Consider the following 20,845-nt stretch of genomic DNA (forward strand, 5'->3'; position numbering starts at 1 on the left):
TTTTCCCCAGTACACAACCCACAACAGTTGCCTAACTTCCAGGTATTTATTTACTACCAGGTGAACAGAACAACCTCAGGTGAAAGGAAAGTTGCTATCCTGCAATGGAAATTTAATCTAAGGGCTTTGTGGCTGTGACCCAGCTCTAATAATCACTGTGGGGGCTGTATGGATGAGTTAGGTCTAGTTGTATTCTCTCACAGGAGTTGAACTAGTAGGTAAGGGGATGAGCTTCAGCCCTTTGTTCTTCCCCCCCTCATCACTTTCAATGAATTGGTGCAGAGGTTTCCATGCCTATTTATGTGTCATATCTACATTTAGAGTTGTGTATGGAGTCTGTCTCCACCACTTCACTTAGTTCATTCCATTTTTTCATTACTCAGATACTGACAAAAGTCTGTGTTTCTGTAGCAAGAACCAGTTTCTACCCATGTTCCCTTGATTATTTACCATGCTAAATAGTCTATTTTGTCAATTCCCTAGAAAAAATTGACAAAATAGATTATTGCTACATAGTCTCGTGGCTTGGCGCCTTCTTTTTATAATTACTTACTCCCTAAAAATTTGCATGTTGGGAATATGTCTTTCCTAGTTTGTTTGTATCTTCCATCAACATGTGGTCTTATCCCTCAAGTCTTTCATTGTAACACATCCTTCTTAGTTCTGGGACTACAGTACTCTAGTAGCAAACCACTGGATTTTCTCCAGCTTCAGTTTATTACAGTGGAACCTCGATTCGGTGAATCTCCGGTTGAAACACACACACTTTCCAAGCCAGATTTACTAGCCCGATTCAATGAACAAGAGTTCACTGAAGCAGGGGATGGGTGGATTTGTTTCGGATGTTGGGATAGAGTTCACAGATAAAGGCAACATTACTAAAAATAGTTGCTGGCATTGGGAAATGCATATTTAAAACCAAAATCTAATTTTTTTTTATTTCCAGTTGCAGAAGTAATATATGGGGCCTTTTTCCTTTGAAAATGAGATGTTGAGGTTTGGGCATGGGAAATATGCTAGATGTGGTGAAATATCTTTACAGACAAGTTCTCTCTCTCATGGTTGTTGACCTTCATGACAGGTTAAAATTTAAATATTACTTGGTGAAATCTGACCATTTATGTAGACGGACTCAACATTACAAGAAACAGTATAAGCCTTGGGACCAAAATTTCCAAGGCTTTAAAGGCAATTCCCAAGAATTTAAAACCAAATTCTATGGTTTGTTTTCAGTTTGAGTTGGCAAGGTTTTCGTTTACTCAGGCATGGCTCCTGCTACCTTTTGAATCGATTTTTATAATAATAAATAATTCATTGTGTCGGGGGACAGGAAGCCAGGATGTATTCATACACATTTGGCTTTCATCGAGGTCCCGCTCCCCCCCCCAAGGCCGAATTACTGACCCTGCCCAGGATGCAATCCCACAACAAGCTGACTAACTCCTGAGTACCTACTCACTGCTAGGTGAACAGAGACATTAGGTGAAAGGAAATGTGGCCAACCATTTCTGCCCCACCCGAGATTTAAACCCGGAATCCTCGATTATGCATTGAGAACGAACCCGACTCTACTGCCAGGACCCTTTTAAGGCTGGAGACGTGAGAAGTCAGCAGATACTGTTACATTTTTATTGCAGATGTGTTCATTTGATGGTTGTCTATTTTATTATAGTTTGAAAATAAAATTTTGCTGTTTAAAATTAGCCCATATGGCATGGGAAATGCATCCTGGAGGCATCTCCAATTGGGAATGAAAATCCTCACTGCAACGAATTGGGGTTCATATAGTTCATTCAATCGAGGTTGTACTGTAATAATAATTTCATATCTAATGATTAAAGCACTCCATTCATACCTGTTCCAGAATTGGTCTGATATTTTGTTATACAAGGTACCAAATGACCATGCTCAGATTTCTAAAGAAAGTTCTTAAATATGCAGCTATGCTATTCATTTTATGGGAGTTTCTGGTAAGTTTCTCCTTTCTGAAGACGCTACTGAATGTGGCAATCTGCTGCATCTTTTTTTGTCAAGGTACTCCATTATCCACAGGAGCACCATTCCCTGCTCCTCCTATTTGTACACTACGTTTGTGGGGTATTGCCAAAGGACTTCTGAGCCAAAGAATATACAATCTACAAACCTTTCTCTGCCTTGTTTGATCTTAGTATCCCAGTTGCATTATTGTCAAGTTCGTGAGGCAGTTTTTACAACCCCCAATCACACCTGGTGTTATATTATACAGGACCTTCTTTCCAGATGTTATACTAGCAGCTTAATTATAGTTTTTTCCATCACCATGACATTATAAGCAAATAGAGGATATTAACATGTATAGTAGTGCCTTTCATTACCTTTTCATATACTGACTGACTCTGCATTGGTTATCTTTCAATTTTCTGGTAGTTCTCCTGTTTCTAGCGACCTACTAAACGGTAGATGTGTGGTAATGGTTGGGTGTGGGATGGGGGAATGTAGAAGTTCAGGTGGTCTAATGGGTAATACTAAAAATTGACAGACTTCAAAAACTCATCATAATAAAAAGCGGACAGGTGGCTAAGCGATACTCTTGTGTCAAGTTTTGTTCATATGGATACCAGTCAATTGCTGGTCTGCAACCAATAAAATTATTCATTAGTACTTATTTAGTAGCTTATCATTTATTACACAGAAATGTTCTTTATAATTATTAAATAAAATTTGTGCTTATATATACATATTTATTGAGGGGGGGGACACATTACTACTATAGGCCACCTACATTTGTATAACTTTACATTCACACATACTGTATACTCATCCCACTTCACTTTTAACAGTATTACCAAGGCAATTAATATATCAAAATGAAAGTGACTTTTTACAGATCGCTTTAGCACTGTTCCTATATTTTGTTTAAACATTTTTATATATCATGAAAACAACAGCTTTCCGTAAGTGGGTCATGGATCAAAATCATGCTCTCTCACACCAACAGTTGTTGTTAAGTAATAAAGCTAATAATACACCAAATATAGAAATATCTTTAATAACAATAAGATTCTTTGCAGAAAGATACTGTTAGGAATTATACTGCATAGCTCACTTTCAACTTGACTCTTGTACACGCAATAGGCTCACGTTCTGAATGACAAAGTGCCAACATGCGAAGATATAATATATTATATATATATATATATATATATATATATATATATATATATATATATATATATATATATATATATATATATATATACACACACACACACATACATATACACAGTGCATGAAGAGCAAAAAAATATTATTCTATACTATATGATTTGCCACTAGAAGTCTATTAAAAATAACAATCTATGACTTTTTACATAAATAACACTAAATCATAAATAGATGCCATATTATTACAGGAAGTAAAGTATTAAAAAGTAATAACAAAATTAGTAAAGTATTGTATATTAATACAGTATATTGTATTAATCTATACACTGTACAGACGTCACACAATTATTTAAATATATATAGCTCATTATGGAAGTAAAGGAAAAATGTCAATTGCGGCTCATTAAATAGCAGCCACAAAGGTATCAAGACAAAATAAATACCCGGTACATTGCTCACCATGTCATGATAGCAGATACTGGTATCAGTCAAATGCATTTAAAAGCAAATCTAAAAAACACTCAGTACCTCGCCTATATCACCACTATCAATTAAAACGTATTACAAATGACAGTTCCTTGATGACCAAACCACACACCAGGAACTGAAGAAACTATAACGACTCGTCATTAGACAGTTCCTTGATGGTGGTACAGACAGAGAGGCCAAGGTTCAAGGTTAGGCACTGGGAAAACTGTGCAGTGTTCTTTATCATTACAAGTTCAGATAACAACTACAACTACTGCCTTTCCAGCTTCTTATTATTTATTAGTTTCACTAGTTCTTTCCATCTCAAGGAATTCATTTCATTAACTGATTCTTATTATAAATATTACTGGATTGAGCTAAGAGGCATTTCATTAATCTAGCAAAAACTTGTAATATAGCTTTCATTACAATTATTAACTTCTTAATGGCAATTATTATAACAAATAAAATTATGGTTAACATGAGAAGAATTTATTATATTGGAGAATCATGCTAATGTTAACAATTTATCCAAAATGGGAAGATAATCTCTAGCTCTAAATATGGCACCTGTATCCTGTATCTTGCTTCCCCTGAATGGAAACGAGGAAAGTGGGTGCTCTCGTTGTAGTCTCGGAAAAATGACAAATTACTTTCATATTAAGCAAATTCATATTTGTTTTTCTCTTTAGAATAGGACAGTCCTGTGCAGGCGATGAGTCACAATAACGTGGCTAAAGTATGTTGACCAGACCACACACTAGAAGGTGAAGGGACGACGACGTTTTGGTCCGTCCTGGACCATTCTCAAGTCGACTTGAGAATGGTCCAGGACGGACCGAAACGTCGCTGTCCCTTCACCTTCTAGTGTGTGGTCTGGTCAACGTAGGACAGTCCTCTTTACTAAAGATACTCAAGGACACTGTAAAAAATACTGAAGTTGAACATTATTATTTTGGCACTGTCACTCTGTTACTCTTTCTCATGATCACAAAAGCTGAGCAATCATTTGTATATTATTTTTAGTTTAAATTACTGTAATATTTTTTAATTACATGAAGAGTCTAGATAAGAACAAAATTGTATGCACAGTTTAGAAAGAGGAAGATAGATACCACCATATACAGGTGTCCTTAAAATTCTATAATACATTTAATGGTATAACCATTGTTTATTCTAGAATTACATTATCTTCTAATGGAAGAAACTGACTATTTATCTGTTACTTCAAGAGTTGGACCATAAAATATAAGTTCAGGAATCTGGCCTCCCTGAACTCCCGTACCATTAGTACTCTCCGATGAGCAATGAAACATGAAAGTGAGAGCCCCCATATTAACCTCGCTCATCCCTTCTTGACCAAAGTACGACAGTTCAGCTCCATCTAAAATTGCCGATGCAGTATAATACACATCACGTTCCACTTGCACTGGGTGTGTGAAGTAGACATGAAAGGTATTGGAGGAACCATCAGAGAAGAACTTAGTTGTGCTCTCTGCTAGTACCTGTAAATTTGAAAGTATTTTCAGAAGTATAGCACTATTCAGATACTTCTAAAAGATGTATAATTATACACAACTGAAACAAATTACAGGAGCCCTTAGAGTAACTCAGTATATGCAGTAAAGTAATACTAGAGGAAGTTATTACAATACCTACCTCCCCGTATTTCTTCAACTCAATCCTGACATTATAGTCCGCCGCACCACTCGACGAGCCATAAAGACCATAGCCAACAACAAATATTCTTTTATCCACCATAAAGTTAATTGAATCAACTCTTCCTCTGTAACGCCACTGATTACTTCTGTAAGCTGAAGACTGAAATCTGCAAAAATTATGAACAAATTAAGTACAAATCATTGCATAACAAAGCAAAGCAGTCTCTCATCACTAACTACATCAAGCAATCCCCACAACAGACTTGCCTTCAACATTAGAATTCTAGTCGTCACCTAAAATTAAACCAGAAAACGCCACAACATCCTCACCACAGTAACAAAATGCCTCAGTCATCACCTAGATCATTTTCAGGAAGTCACCAATCTCAGTTTTTATGGTACTGTAATAATTTTTTTCAAAATTTAACAACTTTAGCATGTCTGGGAACATAACCCAATTTTTATTATAGGTTATTTTATGTTATTTTTACACAACACGTCATTTTCCCAGGAACAGAACTGTTGTATTAGATAGGGATCCATTGTATCAACTTTTCTCAACTTACCATCACTTCTAACAATGAGAAAACCTATCTCCTATCAGAGCACTCATGGATGCTTATACTATATGAAAGAGGTCAGGATGTAGGATCTTAAAAAGGTATTAAATTAACTTTTAGACTTGAATACACTGTATAATTAGCATGGAGAGGATGCAACAAAACAATAAACCAGTACTAGCCATTACTCACCTGTGGCAAATCTGTTTCTTGAGGCCTTGTCTTGGTTTAATTGGGTACGAAACTGTTGGTTTGTTGCGAGCAGTGAAATGTAAGAAAAGGTCTGTAGTCTCCTGTAATGAGAGGATTCCAGACTGTGCCGCTCCATTAGCAAACTCTCCCAGTTCCATGCAGGGGATACGAATTAAGTTCAATGCCGTACCTAAAACCTGATAATTAATTTTAGTTAGTGAAATATAGTAATACGGTATTTGTTGTTTTGCTGCTCAAGAATATACAAACTTTAATGCAAAGTCAAAGTTTGCATATCTCTGATTAATAAGTTGAAAGCTATAGGTGATTTCTCTCAGGAAAGCACATGCTCTTATCTGATAGGCTAATTAGTTTAAAGAATATTTCTGGTTGCTATTATGGCCATTTAATGCCAAATCTACAGTGAACCTAATTTTGGTTTCCCTAATTTATAAGTCTGAACAATAACCAGAAAACAATCACTAATTCCCATTCCGTATGACCTCTCAAAAAAAAACGACAGTGTAGGATATGTAAATATAAAGGGTTTCTAGTATTTTACTCTAGATCTACAGTTCCAGTAAAACTTAAATTAAGACCACTGATGAAAAATGAATCGAGTGGTCCTAATTAAATTATTAAAGAAAATTAAAACCCAAAAAAATATAAAAAGTCAGGTTTAAAAGTGGAGGTGGTTATTCAGTGGGGGGTCTACTCTTTTGTGTTTTTTAGAGATGCATTTAATGTTAAAACCAGATACATGAACAGATTAACATAAATATAAAATTATACTTTTGCAGCTGTTAATTTCCACTACACCTTGACAAACGGAGTCTCCATAATACCTTGACAAATTGAGGAGGAGTAAGTGGATAGATCAATTTCTATCAATTCCATTCCAGAGATGCAGCATCTGAACCCAGGAGCCAAGTAGAGGAATGACAGAAAGAAATTCTTTAATTTTGCATTTTTCCTACTCAAAAGAAAACCAAGTAGAAAAGGGCTGTTTTCAAGGCCATTTTGAATAACAGAGAAACTGCCCAAGTGATGAGGGAGTCTGTGCGCTTAGTTTGTACTCAGTGAAGCACAAGAACTTGGAAGACTTAAGTTAATAGTTTGTTTAAATAACTGTGAACAATTATGCAAGTCTCTTGTGCAAAGTACGCTTCAATTGTTGAATCGCCCTGTAACAACTAACCGCAACTCGAGACTGCTGCATAAATATTTGGAACGGCATCAAAGACTTCACATTTAAACAACTTGGAATTTATGAAAATCCAGAATACCAGCCTGAAAAAAATATTAATAACAAATTAGAGCTCAAGAGTCTAAGAAATGTTGCAAGTTTCTAAAGACAAGGCCATCATTTAAGAGCTTGTGCAAATTCTTGGGATGCAGGAAGAGGATTGATTTTGCCTATTGAAGAGAAAATACAATAGATAATCTAGTTAAATATCAATATTTTTATCGTGAATTAAAATGTGCCTATGTATGTTTCTAACTCTAGTGTAACTTTAGATATAGATTTAGATAAATTTTCTACTGGGGCTGGGGAGGAAACTTTGTACCAGGGTTGGAGAGAGGAACTTTTACCGAGGCTAGAGGGGAAATCTCTAGAGGCTTGATTTCTACAACTTTTCCCTAATAATTTTACAAGTATTAACTTTTTGCCTAACCATGCTGACAATTTTCAGTATGAAGTATAGTTAGTATCTATTATTATATGGATTTTTTTTAATTTGGCAAATTGATTGGATTTTATTGTCATAGCCACATTTAATACCATACCAAGTAAAATGTAAGATAATCTATATCTATTTGCCGACTAAAGTCACGGCAAGCACCTTGGTAAATCAATTACTACAGTTCCATTCATCTGGGCCCTAGGAGACTCAAACTGCGGACTCTGGGCGTGTGAGGCCGAAGCTCTATCGACCGAGCTATTGAGTAGTCTTTATAAGGAAAGTTTCCAGAAGTTTGTTTACAATTACTATGGTCATTATTCTACAGAAAAGGTAAAACTAGAAAAAGGAAAATGTATTTTATCTCAATCTAAAAGGAAATTAACAAATACTATCCAAGTGTACCTGTATAGAGGAAGAAATGGATTTTTAATATCTCGGGGAAAAATCAAATAATTGTTTATGAAATTAAAAAATAAAGAAAGAAGGGGATGAGAATTCTTAGGATATGTGGGCTACTGCAACAGACATCTTTCAAGTTGTTTGAGTTTTGGGTTTGACTTGAAATAAACCACAAAATAACAAATACTGAAATGAAATGAAAGATACACAACTTTAAAATGAGAGGACTGATAAACTGCAATTGAAAAAGTATATTTATTTACTAGCAGCAAACAGGGAACAACTTCCAAATATTCAAATCATAAATAAGGCAACTTGAAATCTAGTACTAGCCTATTTACAACGAATCTTAAAGACAACAAACTTTGTAGAAGTTAAAGAAAAATAAATAATTGAAGAAATCAAAGAAATACATGAGATATAGACTTAATTCCCTAATATATGCTCCTAGGAAGATCAGTGAATGAAAGTCAAATTCCTTATAAAAGTGCGCATGTTGGAAAAGTTTATTATACCTTTCGTTTATTTTCAGCTGTCAGCTCCAGTTCTTGACGTATGCACTCCGCTTCAGCCCAGGATAATGCTGCATCAAAGAGTACAATTTCTCGGCAGTTCAAAGTTTCCCTTGATAAGACACTAGTCAGAGTTGGAAAGTCGATGTCAACAAACCCATCAGACTGAAGAGCCATCTCAGCCTACAATAATTGTATAAAATATATATTTAATCATCAATTGGAGCAAGTAATATACAAAACTAAATTTCTGTATCCATATGCTACAAGTCTCATCTGTACAGTAAAAATGATTAGGCAAGACACATTACAGAATATAACCTCTGTAATATTTACATAGTTCACAGTAAAAACATACATCACATAAATTATCAGAATGGGGATGCATTACTCTGAAAAAAAAAAAATCGAGCATTGAATGTAATGAAATGCCTTTTTCTGTTGGTCCCATTGTAGCTCTCTGCAGCTAAACAGTCCCAGCCAAGCCTTATGGGTTGGCAGGGTCACTGCACCACTCCTCGAAGACCTACTCTTTCTGGGCTGTTGGCCTGTAAATGATTGGTTAGGACATCCATCCTATATCCTATGTGCAAACGATCAACAGTAATGATTTTACTGTTGTTTACCTAATGTTACCTATTTTTGTTCATGCAGTTGCTTGTTTTGTTACACCTGTGCTTTCTGGTAGCTTTTTCCCCAGTTTTGGTTTGATCTCCCATTGCCTCAGAGTAAGCCAGATTCCGGTCTTTTGGTAGGCAACGGTTGGGTCTCGGATGCAGTGTGAATTCAGCTAAAGATTGGTGGTATTTAAGCTTAGTTTGGGTAGCTAACTACCCAAACTAATTGGGGGGTTCTTAATTTGAGTTAGCTATCCAAATTTAGTAGAAGGGTCCAAATTAAATGGAAAGAAACCCAAAGTGGGGGTCCTTCCCATATATAGTGGTACCTCGGTTAACGAACTTAATCAGTTCCGGGACCGAACTAGTCATGTAAAATGCTCGTCTTACAAAATAACAACAACACTGTCGTCAGGGGCGTTCGAGAACCAGCGGAAACACTAGGAAGCACTACGTGGTTTTCTCATTAACCGAACAGAAGCTCATCAATCGAAACAAATTTTCTGTGAGTGGCTCGCTTGTTACCTGAAATGCTTGTAGATGGAGTTGCTTGTTGCCCGAGGGTCCTCTGTATTAATACAGAATAAAACAAAAGGATACCTGTATACCTATTTACCTGTTCTGTATTCAACAGTTCACGAATGTTTTAGTTTAGATCACTTCATACAACTGCAACACTTTTAAAATCTGAATTTGAATCTCAAGTAATTTATAATGAAATAGAGATTTGTTTTTATTACAGTATTCTTGATCAGAAACTTCACCATAATCTATTTTAATATTACTTTAGCCAGCACACTAAAGATAACATTTATTTGAAGGAGAAAACAAATGAAGTATCTGTAACTGATCTGATTGATACATCACAAGAAATATTATTATGAGATCAGTCTGTTTAAATTTATACTTACTTGAGCATCGATGACTTCCCAACAGCGTGTCATCAATTCAGGCTCTTCAAAGAGACGAGACTGAGAGAGAAGCAGGCAAGCATTTCGAGCTGTCAAGGACACTTCGAGAAATTTCACGCACTGCTGAGCTAAATGGGGCACGAGGTACTTTTTAGCAGCATACAGAGTTGCTAGAACTGTATCTGGTTCCAAACGAATTTCATCACAGTAAAGATACCTATATAAAAAAAGATAGAAGTTATTTATATGCAGACACAAAGAGAGTCAGTGCATTCATGCACTAACAACAATGTGTGCATTCACCTGAAAGGTGTGAAGACATCTGTTAAATCATGAACCTAGTTTGGAAAAGAATGCATTAATTAAACCGTAATAAAATTATAGTGGAGAAAATTTTAATATTTTTACTAAAGCAATGAATAGCAGTTCTTACAAATCACCACTATCCTTTTAATCAGGGTTTCTCGACTGAGGTTCCATGGAACCCCAAAGTAATTAGGAGTTCCACAAGTGATTAATGATAAACCAGGCTAATTCTAATCATCTGTAAATTTATTTTTTTTAGTAATTTTTTGTAATCAATGTTTCTCATTTAGGCAGTATCAAGAGCAAAAATACAGAAATAGTCTCCTTTCAGTTGACAATGAAATCCATGTATGTTTAACTAAAGTATGGGCCAGGTATCTTTGTATTCACGATACAAAGGTTGGGAAACACTGTTTTAAATATTAGGCCCACAAATTTACATTCAATACAAATTGCATATACAGTATTAATATTTCAAAATGCTCTCTGAAAAACTTGGTCATTTATTAGTTTAAAACGATTTCATAAACTGTGCTGTAAAGCATTAATACTGTACTGGTTATCCATTTGTTAACCCATTTAGATTACTGTGACTGGAATCACTATCAGAACTTGTCCCCATTTAGGCAGAGTGACAGAAGACTTTGAAGAGTCTTTATCAGTGTTCTTAAATTAATATGCTTGTAAATCATGCATATTTTCCATGGTAATGTAAATGTTGAACGTGATGAAAATAATGAACAGTAAGATAAAGATTAAAAGAGAAGAACAGAACCCAACTTTGCAACCACATTTTCAGTTAAAAAAGAAACTTGCATTTGATAATGTTTTATGAGCTAATATCCTTGGTAGCATCCTGAGGCAATGTCCTCTTAGTATACGGACATAAAAATCAGCTTTCTTTTTAACAAATGTTTGAAGACAGAATGATATGGCAATAATTGTGGGTAAAATAAAGATCAAAGTTTTCTATAATTACACACTGAGGAATTTGCCATTAAATCTTCCAGTGGTAAACACAAGGTTTGCCATTTGAAGAAATGCACAAATCCCATGGTGAAATGTTTCAAATTACAACAAAGAAACTGCCAAGACAGCTTAAAAAAAATGCATAATGCAGTGCATGTATCTTCAGCTACTTATATGCACTGCATTATGCAAAGAAATCCTGGTAAATATTACCTAAGCAAAGTGAGAAATGCAGACGGCTCCACATCAGGCACCTGAACCTCTTCCTCGGATTTTAATCCCCCATAAAACATGGCGTAGAACACACTACTCCCCACAGCCAGCACATACTTATGAGCTGGAATTCTCTGAGTGCTCCCTGTTAAAACAAAAACAAAAAATTAGCAATTGGTTAGATTATCAGTCCACTGCTGAACAAGGCCTTCCCTAAATGAAGCAGTATATATAAATAAAGCAGCAGTAAATGCTAATAAAGGATTAATATCTAGTATCAGACCCATCAGATCCAGTAATGTGTGTCACTCGCTTAAAAGTACAGAACAGTATCCACTGTACTGAGGTTGTGGGATGTTAATAGCCAAATATTACACCAAAATGTATATTATTCCGTTGACAATTAAACTTTTAGGTTTAAATATGCACAATATTTTTTTCTCTTGTCTTAGGCATGACAGATAAATGTATGTTGACAGATCCATTAAGTTATAACATTTCTAATTTACTTGAAATAATTAAAATGTTTACATATACAGTAGATTGATCAGAGATTGAAATGTTACAATGTAATATTCTCATCAATATCTACAAGAGAAAATGTCTTGTTTGTCTTTCTCTGTCCTTGGTTGAAGGGCCAGATACTTATGGCTAGCCTCAACCATTTTGCAGGGAGAATGGTCTAGGTTCCCAGAAATTCAAGAGGAGAAAAGCATGCCAGGGTCACATTTTGACTCCATGATGATTTTTGCCATTGCCTGCTGGCTAAACCTATCTAAATATTATTTTGAAAAAGAAATAAAAAAAAATTGCCTTTACTATATGCACCATTATTCACCAAGCTTGGGAAAATTAACATGAAATCTGTTCTATTCATAATTTGGCCATAGTTGCATAAAAAAAGATGATCCTGCCACTGCTTCAAAGGATTTCTCAAACTCTGCCCTTTCTCAAAGCAAATAGTTAACTACTGTATTACATTTTTTAGATATTTCACACAGCTAGGCTCCTCCCACTGGCAGACAACCCACATGTCAATACTGAAGAAGACTATTATATTATTTTGATAAAAGAAAGACAAGAGACACATATTGTCAGCAAAAGACAGACACAGACAGAATGGGAAAGAATGACATACAGAGACTAATTTAACCAGGCCAAACAGAGACAGAAGGACAAACAGAAAAACAGACACAAGATGACAACAACAGACAGAGGCAAACACAGAAAAACAGAGGATAGACATATAGAGATAGGGAGAGAAGGAAGGGAGGGATATTTGAAGAGATGGCAGGAGAGAAGGGACTGACAGGTGGAAAGGGGGTGGGGGGAAGAAGAGAATAACAGGGAGGAGAGGGGGTGAAGTGAGAAAAGGGGGAGAGATGAGAGAGGAAGAGGCGAGAAAGGAGGAGAAAACAAAAGTGTGGGAGAGAGAAGAGGGGAAGTGAGGGATAAGAAAAGTGATGAGAGAGGAGGAGATTGTGAGAGGTGGGAGTGGGGAAGAGGGAGAGATAGGGAAGAGAGACCTGAATACAGCTGGGTATTCCCCTAGTAATCAATTGAAAAATTAACGTTCCTACAACTTCTTATCTTTGTTAATTTATTTAGCATTTACTTAATTTGCATTCAGTCTAGACATGATGATGTATCACACACACACATACAAATCTTAAAATTAACTGATAAATACTTCTGAAGGACAACATTTATTAATATTTTGCAGTAAAGTGTTATACTTAATTATAAAGTGTGTTTCCATAATGCCATTTGATGCGTGAAGAGGTGACAAGATAGGCCCCTGTGATTAAACATCTGGCAAACTCACATGTAAATGTTTAGTGAAAGATGCAGAGGTTATAGACTGGACCAGTGGTGCACAGACCACAGTGAAGGTCTCCTCATAATTAAGGTAAATTATGAGGAGAAAGTTATAAGCTAATATAACTACATAGCACTTGGATATGAGGACAATTAGATGAGATATGATGGAGGGAAGGAATAGTACTCAACCACTTGGACCATCTGGGATTAAGTGGTGACCTGTGAGTGGTAGGACTTAAGGGGCGGGACATTTGAAGTAACTTTTTTGCAATAAGAACGAAATTGTATATGGATAAAATCAGCTATAAAATACTCTTCTGTCATATCTAGATTGCGCATGAACACAATAAAGTGGTGAATTTAACACAAGTTGCCAGAATGATAACGATACTGATAGTAATGCAGTTTTAATAGTTCTTTTCTATAACAGCAGTATGACTTATGTAAGAGTACCACGATATGACACGTACATAAAAATCACACAAGAGCATATGATATTTTCAATGATATTTCTCTTGAGGGAAGTAAATATATAGGTATACAGGCAAATGTGATGTAATACCAGTACTGTATATATTTAACAGAAAACATAATTTTGTTATACCTGGTTGCCCAACAACAAAATGAACATCAGCCATGAGTTCGTTGTTAAGCATTGCAGCATTTCTCTCGCGAAGACTGGTTGCATGAAAGTTTGGGTCCGACGACGTGGAGGCAACAGAGGCACCAAGAGGAACAGGAGACAGTGGTGGGGGGGACGTGGCACTACTATGTCTATGCTGAGGAGATGTGGGAGCACTTGAAGGCTGTAGGAATCCTCCTCGTCCAGTTGCAGCACGAGGATTACTACCCTCACATTGATCTTCAAGGCTCCGTAAGGGTGGTATCAGTGGCCCCAAGAAAAGGGAGTTTTCATTATCCAAAAGGCTTCCTGAAATGAATATTACAAAACCATTATGTCTTAATTCAACTCCAAAATTCTGTAAAGAAAATCAAACCATATTTTAATGCTACTTAAAATAATAATTAGATACTATAGTACAGTACTGTCAAAATCTATAGGCCAGGGAAAGACCCCTCTTCACCAAATCACACAGCTGAGCAAACAATAGGCACACAGTCCAGGAATCAGTGAACACCATGCCCAGAAAGCCTCTTATCATTCAAGATGGGAACCAGTGAGCAAGATGGGAACCAGTGACACCCAGGCCAGAAGCATCAGTGTCTTGGTCATTCCCAGTCTGGGAATGACCAAGCACATCAAACCTGACAGTCCAGGAAGCAACTGAGCACATGGCCCAGCAAACAACTGAGCAAGTGGCCCAGCAAACAACTGAGCAAGTGGCCCAGCAAACAACTGAGCACATGGCCCAGCAAACAACTGAGCAAGTGGCCCAGCAAACAACTGAGCACATGGCCCAGCAAACAACTGAGCACATGGCCCAGCAAACAACTGAGCACATGGCCCAGCAAACAACTGAGCAAGTGGCCCAGCAAACAACTGAGCACATGGCTCAGCAAACAACTGAACACTTATGTTAAATTTCAGTGATCTGGGCTGCAACATGGTGGGAGGTCAGTTGGGGTGTTTACACTACAGTAATGATAATTGTTTGCCTTGCTACTTGCAGGTTCCTAATTTTCTTTAGTAATTGCCTGCTTAGTTGTGCTTATGCTTTCTGGTGATATTTTGTTTCAATTCTGGGTTATTGTCTGATTTCCAGTCTTCCTTCACCTCGTAGAGAGAGGCAGATTCTGGTCCTGGTTTCCAGTAGGCAACGATGGGTCTCAAAGCCTTGGTGCATGATCCCAACGCTTGCCTGGGTTAGTACTTCGCTAGGAGAGCTGCTGTCAAGGGCCTCCCAGAGACAGGTTATGAATATATATAACATTAATTTAATTGAGTTCCGGGGATGACCTCGAAGTTAGTGAAGAAGGGCACAGGGACCTTCAACCCCGGAGACCGCTGTGGACGTGGCCGGAGAAGAACCACCCCTGGCTTTGCGCCCTGGTGAGACCACTCCAGACCAGGCCGACACCAGAGTGCAACTCCATAGTCTCCTAAGACTGATGGATGCCTACTACTAATTAAATTAGATTTTGTGACAACTATATTAAGCATTCTTAGATCTTAATACTTATGCAAGAACATAGCACAAAAAAAATCCACATGAAATCAATAGCTATATGCACTCCTTATATATTTATTAATAGAAAATTATGGTAAAAATTAAAAAAAAAAATGCAGCTACTTCTATACTAAGAGCAATCATATGAATCTATCAGCGTGGTTTTCCTCTGTAGGCAACATTAAAATTCAAATAAGACACCTGAGGTAGAGAGAAGGGAGTGCAGTGCGAAGGGATCTTCATACTGGGTTCTCTTGCACACTTGCTTGCTTGAAGGTGATGTCTGGCTCCCGTTGTCCATTCTCGTGCTCTATGCATCAAGAGGAGGAATAAACTGTTGTTGTGCGGATCTGAAAGGTAAACAACAGTTTTGTGTACACCACACACCATTATCAGTTTACCAAAATGAATATTCATGCAGCTACAGTATTTTGCACAAAATAAAATGGTATTATACCGAGTTGCCGTTTAAGGCAGGTCCGCATTTTACCTAGGCCAAATCTTGCATATTTCTGCAAGCAACACACATAAGATGTCAAGGAATCTCTGATGCAGCTAACTCATTCTAATCATTTGTAATTAACACTGAATTTCTAAAACTTGTTTTTTTAAATGTAAGACTACAATACAGTATTAAAAAAACATATGTAGCCATAGAATTGCAGGCTGTCCATGCATTACTCTATTAACAAAAGTAAAGTATTGTACTGTTTATGAAAACTGGTGGGTCACCTCAGTGCTTCTTTCACTGGAAACTATTTTAATTTTTCAAGTATTAATGGACCATATTAGGTTAAGCTAGATTGTATTATGTTTCATTAAGATTAGATTAGATTAGGTTTCATAAAGTTAGCTTAATTAGGCCAAGCAGTTTCTAACATAAGTAACAAAGTGGCTCTGGTAGCACATGTTTTTTTTTCAAATCCTGAAAGAAAACACAACAGAATATAGAGAATAATTGTATTTAACCATCACTAAAATACACACTAAATAGTTTTCTAACACAAATACTGTAAGAACACTTAGGTAGTTACACAAGAGTGCTGGGAAGATGGGACACCACGAGCGTAGCTCTCATCCTGTAACTACACTTAGGTAATTACATACACACACACACATACAAAAATTAAAATAGCTGGTAGCCACATGTCTACACAAGATATTTCAATAAACTCTAGTTCTCACTCATTATCTTTGTTATATTAATTAAAAATATACATGTTTTTCGTCGTCCCTTCAATTTCTGGTGTGTGGTCTGGTCAACATACTTCAGCCACGTTATTGTGACTCATCGCCTGCATATACATGTTTTTACTAGTGGAATGACGTAAAACATGGGCGATACAATGACAAGCCCAATCATTCAACATTGAATGTTAATTAAAAGCTAAGAATTGTCATTGTTATAGTCTATGATATACTCATCTTGAGTATAATCAAGCATTTGGATATCATGTTGACTGAGAGGTAAGACATAACTGAAGTACAGTACCGGTGACCGGACATCAGATTGTAGAATAATTTAACATGAATAATAAGTAATGCCCATAATCTTAGTTATACAGTACAGCATTTGTAAGTATACTACCATGTTTATACCACTGTAACTATGTGGGAAATGTTTAAAATACCCATTTGTCTGGAGACCAGTATCAGGGTATCCTGATACTTGGTGAATAACGAAACTCTTGCTGTTACTTGTTATTGGTTAATATCTCCGTGGGTACAGGTACAGTAGCCATTCCAGCATCTTTTTAATAGAGCATCTTTAAATTCATACTATAACTTTGGCATCAAATCTAAGACAAGTATAAATATTTTTTAATCTTCTGAGAATGTTGGTAACTTTCTGAAGTGTCTGGATACCAGTGGCTAGCCACGGGTCTTTGGATACCTTCGTGTGTACATACAGGGAGGTGTACCCTGTACTTCTGTAAAATTTGGAAAAGCCTTTACCAAATGTACCTTTTACCAAATATGTTATATTTAGTAAAAGGCTGTAATTGTAGCTGGCATTTTGCCTAATGGCAAAATGCTAGCTACAAATATAGAAGTCTATTCTCATCTGGGTGTTTCTCTACATGTAATTAATGCAATAGGTTACATATTTGAAATTCTTAAAAGATTTTAATGTAGAATCTTTCAAATTAGTGGAGACATTCATTACAATTATTACAAGTACACTGCTAAACATTTAAACTGCTCCTATTGCCATAAAGTGGTAAGAGGCCAGTATGCCAATCCCCATATTGATATTTTAATAATACAGGGAACTATTTTATTTGTATTTTTTTTGGGGGGGAGGGGGGGCAGGGATATTCTTGCACGGGCCCTAGGCCTCTGGCTGGCCCACTAAGTGTTACTTGTTTCTGTTTTACTTAAGAGTATGATTATTTATGACTCGTATGGTCATATGGTCAAATCTTCTGAGAGATTTTGCCCCATATTATTCAAACATCACCCTGGTTGTACATAGATGTCATTCAATATTAGAGACCTCAGGCAGTCATTTGCCTTATTGGAAACAACTTGCCATATTGGAAGTTGTCCTGAAAGCCTTGGTATTTCTCCTAGGCCTAAGTAAAAAGATGGGTACTATGTCTGGTGCATCACTATCCACTGTCTGATGCCCAGGCTAGGAACCAATAATGTCATGCCATAATGTAAAGACATGGACCTGGCAGATGTTAGTAATGAGGACTCAATTACAAATAGGTAACTTTAAATTATAACTCAGGATATGACATCATCAGTATTTCTTCACCTTACTGTGGCCAAACTCAAATCCAGGATTAAATTGATTTGTTGTATTTTTCCCAACATAAGAAAGTAAAGTTTTGTGATATAGAAAGAGGAAGAATTTGTTGGGCGAACCTTTATTTATTTTTTATGAGCAGGAAATTGATCTAATTTCGGGTGCACAGTTAGAGCGTTGATACACAAAGAACTTCAACAAAATTTGAGACACAGTGAAATCTACACTAGATATTCAATCTATCATCATAGTACCATGCAAAAAGAGCCACATATCTATGGAGCCAATAAAAACCCAGCAGACACCTAGATATTACTGCTGCCCAGCTGAGACTCGGCAATAAGTATCTCTGGGAGTTTGCATTTCCAGCCAATGTAGACCCAAGCAAATATAAACTCAAACAAATTTGCATATCCTGCATCACTATGTGATGGAATGCTAACATATTAATAGCTTTAGAAATAACCATCACAAATGTCGTGTTTAATTTATAGCGGTATGCTACAAGAAATTATAGCCAATTATCCCAAGTTTGTTAACTGTAGGTAGTGCGTGCAAGCGATTATAACCTCTCACTGCTACCTACTAAATGGGTGCGTGTGGGGAGCATTTGAAGGAAATTGATAGTGAATGTACGTGGCTCAACTGACAATCCCATTCCTTGTGTTAGGACCTCTTGGAGGTCACGATATTAGTTTGGTAAACTGTGAAGGTGCTGTCAAGGTAATTACATGTTAGCAAATTATATAACTAAATGAGTTTGGAGGTTCAGCTCCTGAGCCCATTACGTGCCTCTGTAACCTTTTCCACTGCCACTTAACGTGAATATAATAACCAAATGTCTCTACTACCATATGATACATACAATTTTCTAAATAAGAATTTAAAAAACTAATAAAAATACTATAATCCAAAGCTTTAAGTTTATCAACGAATTATGATGTGCTGAGAGAGGGGATTTGAGAGTCCTGAGCGCCACTTAACCACCAATTTCAGGGTAATTAGTGTGTAATATCACCTAGGTTGTGGCTCTCCTGCTGGGTGATGAGCAGAGAACTGCGCCTCTCCTCTAACCAACTAACTGGCTAATAATAATAATTAGCACCACCACAGGCAACTCTTCAACGTCGCCATCTTGTTTATTTTGCTTCCAGGAACAGGCTTGTTACACTCCCTAGTTGGCTCGTTAGGCCTCGAAAAATCGGTAATCTTAAGGGAAAAGCACAATGTTGATAATTATTTTGTATGGTATTGTATTTATGGTTTAAACTTTGTTTTAAATTGGGTTTTAACTATTTTTAGTGAAGTATAAATGTAATCTAATTGATTTATTCCTCCTACTGTTTATTTGTTTGGTATAACTATAAAGTATATATTAACTTCTGTAGTATTTCAATTTCAATTTCAAACTTCTGTAGAGTTATTACCAAAAGTGTTTATTAGTAGTTTAAGCTTAAGTAATATACACATGCGTCTGGGTGAATGTATGACTAAAGTATTCTATCAAGAATAAAAGTGACATATTTACCCACTGTAATGTTGCTGCTGAATATAAAACGTAAAAAAACATATTTTTACAAGGAAATAATTTAAATTTATAACGAAATTAAACTAAACTGTATATAGGAAGTCGACGATCAAAGCACCAATGTTGTGGAGCGACTTATCCCAGATAGAGTGTTGGCTGGAGAGTGTTTGCTTGAATATCATTGTTTGACGTAGATGCTCTAGATATTTCATCCCATAGATGCTTTGCTTTCATTCTTTGTATGTTTGGTGGCCTGTATATAACTCCTATTATTAGATTATTCAATTTTATATTTAATTCTAACCAAATTCATTTGACATTTGAAATATAGTCCAAATATAGTTTTCGTGTGTGGTTCAATTTTGATTTTTTTCCTTCTTTGACACTAACTAAATTTTAGATTTTCCCATTTTGTTATTATTAACAGGCTTAGGTATACACAACAACGTGCTGCTAACCTATTCTGTATGAAAGATTACACAGTATAGATAAAAAACTAGCTATACATTCATCTAATATTCCCATCTCACAGGATGGTTAGTCATATATGGAATCAGGTGATGAGGAATTACCAGTTACAATACAAAAACAAACCAACTCTGATTTAACAACTAGCTATAAGTTCCTCTAATATTTCCATCTCACAGGATGTTTAGTTATACATAGATTTCCCTGACATATTTAGCTATTCCTCCTCGTCTAATATGGCTCTCTGTGTGAAATAGGTTAAATCCGTGTACAGTATTTGATATTAAGCTACTAGTTCCCTGTATTCTATATTTAACTGTTTCGGTTGTTGCAATAATATAATATCATATAAACATATATTTTATTTTATTTGTTATCTTATTTATTTATATATACAAGAGTTACACTCTTGTACAGCCACTAGCATGCATAGCGTTTTGGGCAAGTGGGGGGGGGGGGCATAACACAGTAAAATGAAAGTTCAATTTCAATCAAGCTTTATTTACT

The 20,845-nt window shown here is 36.2% G+C and overlaps 1 protein-coding gene and 1 long non-coding RNA gene across 2 annotated transcripts in view; one reads left to right on the forward strand and one right to left on the reverse strand.

The window, feature by feature from the left end:
- LOC138357111 (uncharacterized) overlaps positions 1–20,845 on the forward strand; it is a 192,827-nt gene that overhangs the window by 140,003 nt on the left and 31,979 nt on the right. The window lies entirely within an intron of this gene.
- LOC123771455 (BTB/POZ domain-containing protein 6-B) lies at positions 4,632–19,494 on the reverse strand. The gene is made up of 9 exons (XM_045763984.2): positions 19,361–19,494; positions 15,789–15,937; positions 14,063–14,389; positions 11,638–11,782; positions 10,150–10,366; positions 8,625–8,804; positions 6,026–6,222; positions 5,272–5,440; positions 4,632–5,117 (listed from the first exon to the last, which is right to left on the reverse strand). The coding sequence occupies exons 2-9, from the start codon at positions 15,886–15,888 to the stop codon at positions 4,824–4,826; spliced, it is 1,629 nt and encodes a 542-aa protein (XP_045619940.1). The 5' UTR covers positions 15,889–15,937; positions 19,361–19,494; the 3' UTR covers positions 4,632–4,823.

The sequence above is a fragment of the Procambarus clarkii genome, chromosome 76 (assembly GCF_040958095.1).
Source record: "Procambarus clarkii isolate CNS0578487 chromosome 76, FALCON_Pclarkii_2.0, whole genome shotgun sequence".
Lineage (NCBI taxonomy): Eukaryota > Metazoa > Arthropoda > Malacostraca > Decapoda > Cambaridae > Procambarus > Procambarus clarkii.

Excerpts from the sequence above, each read along its gene's own strand:
- LOC123771455 (XM_045763984.2), bottom strand. The coding sequence starts at position 15,888 with ATGGACAACGGGAGCCAGACATCACCTTCAAGCAAGCAAGTGTGCAAG. Across the intron at positions 6,223-8,624 it reads CAGCTGAAAATAAACGAAAG|GTTTTAGGTACGGCATTGAA; the intron begins GTATAATAAACT and ends ATTAATTATCAG. Across the intron at positions 5,118-5,271 it reads AGTTGAAGAAATACGGGGAG|GTACTAGCAGAGAGCACAAC; the intron begins GTAGGTATTGTA and ends TCAAATTTACAG.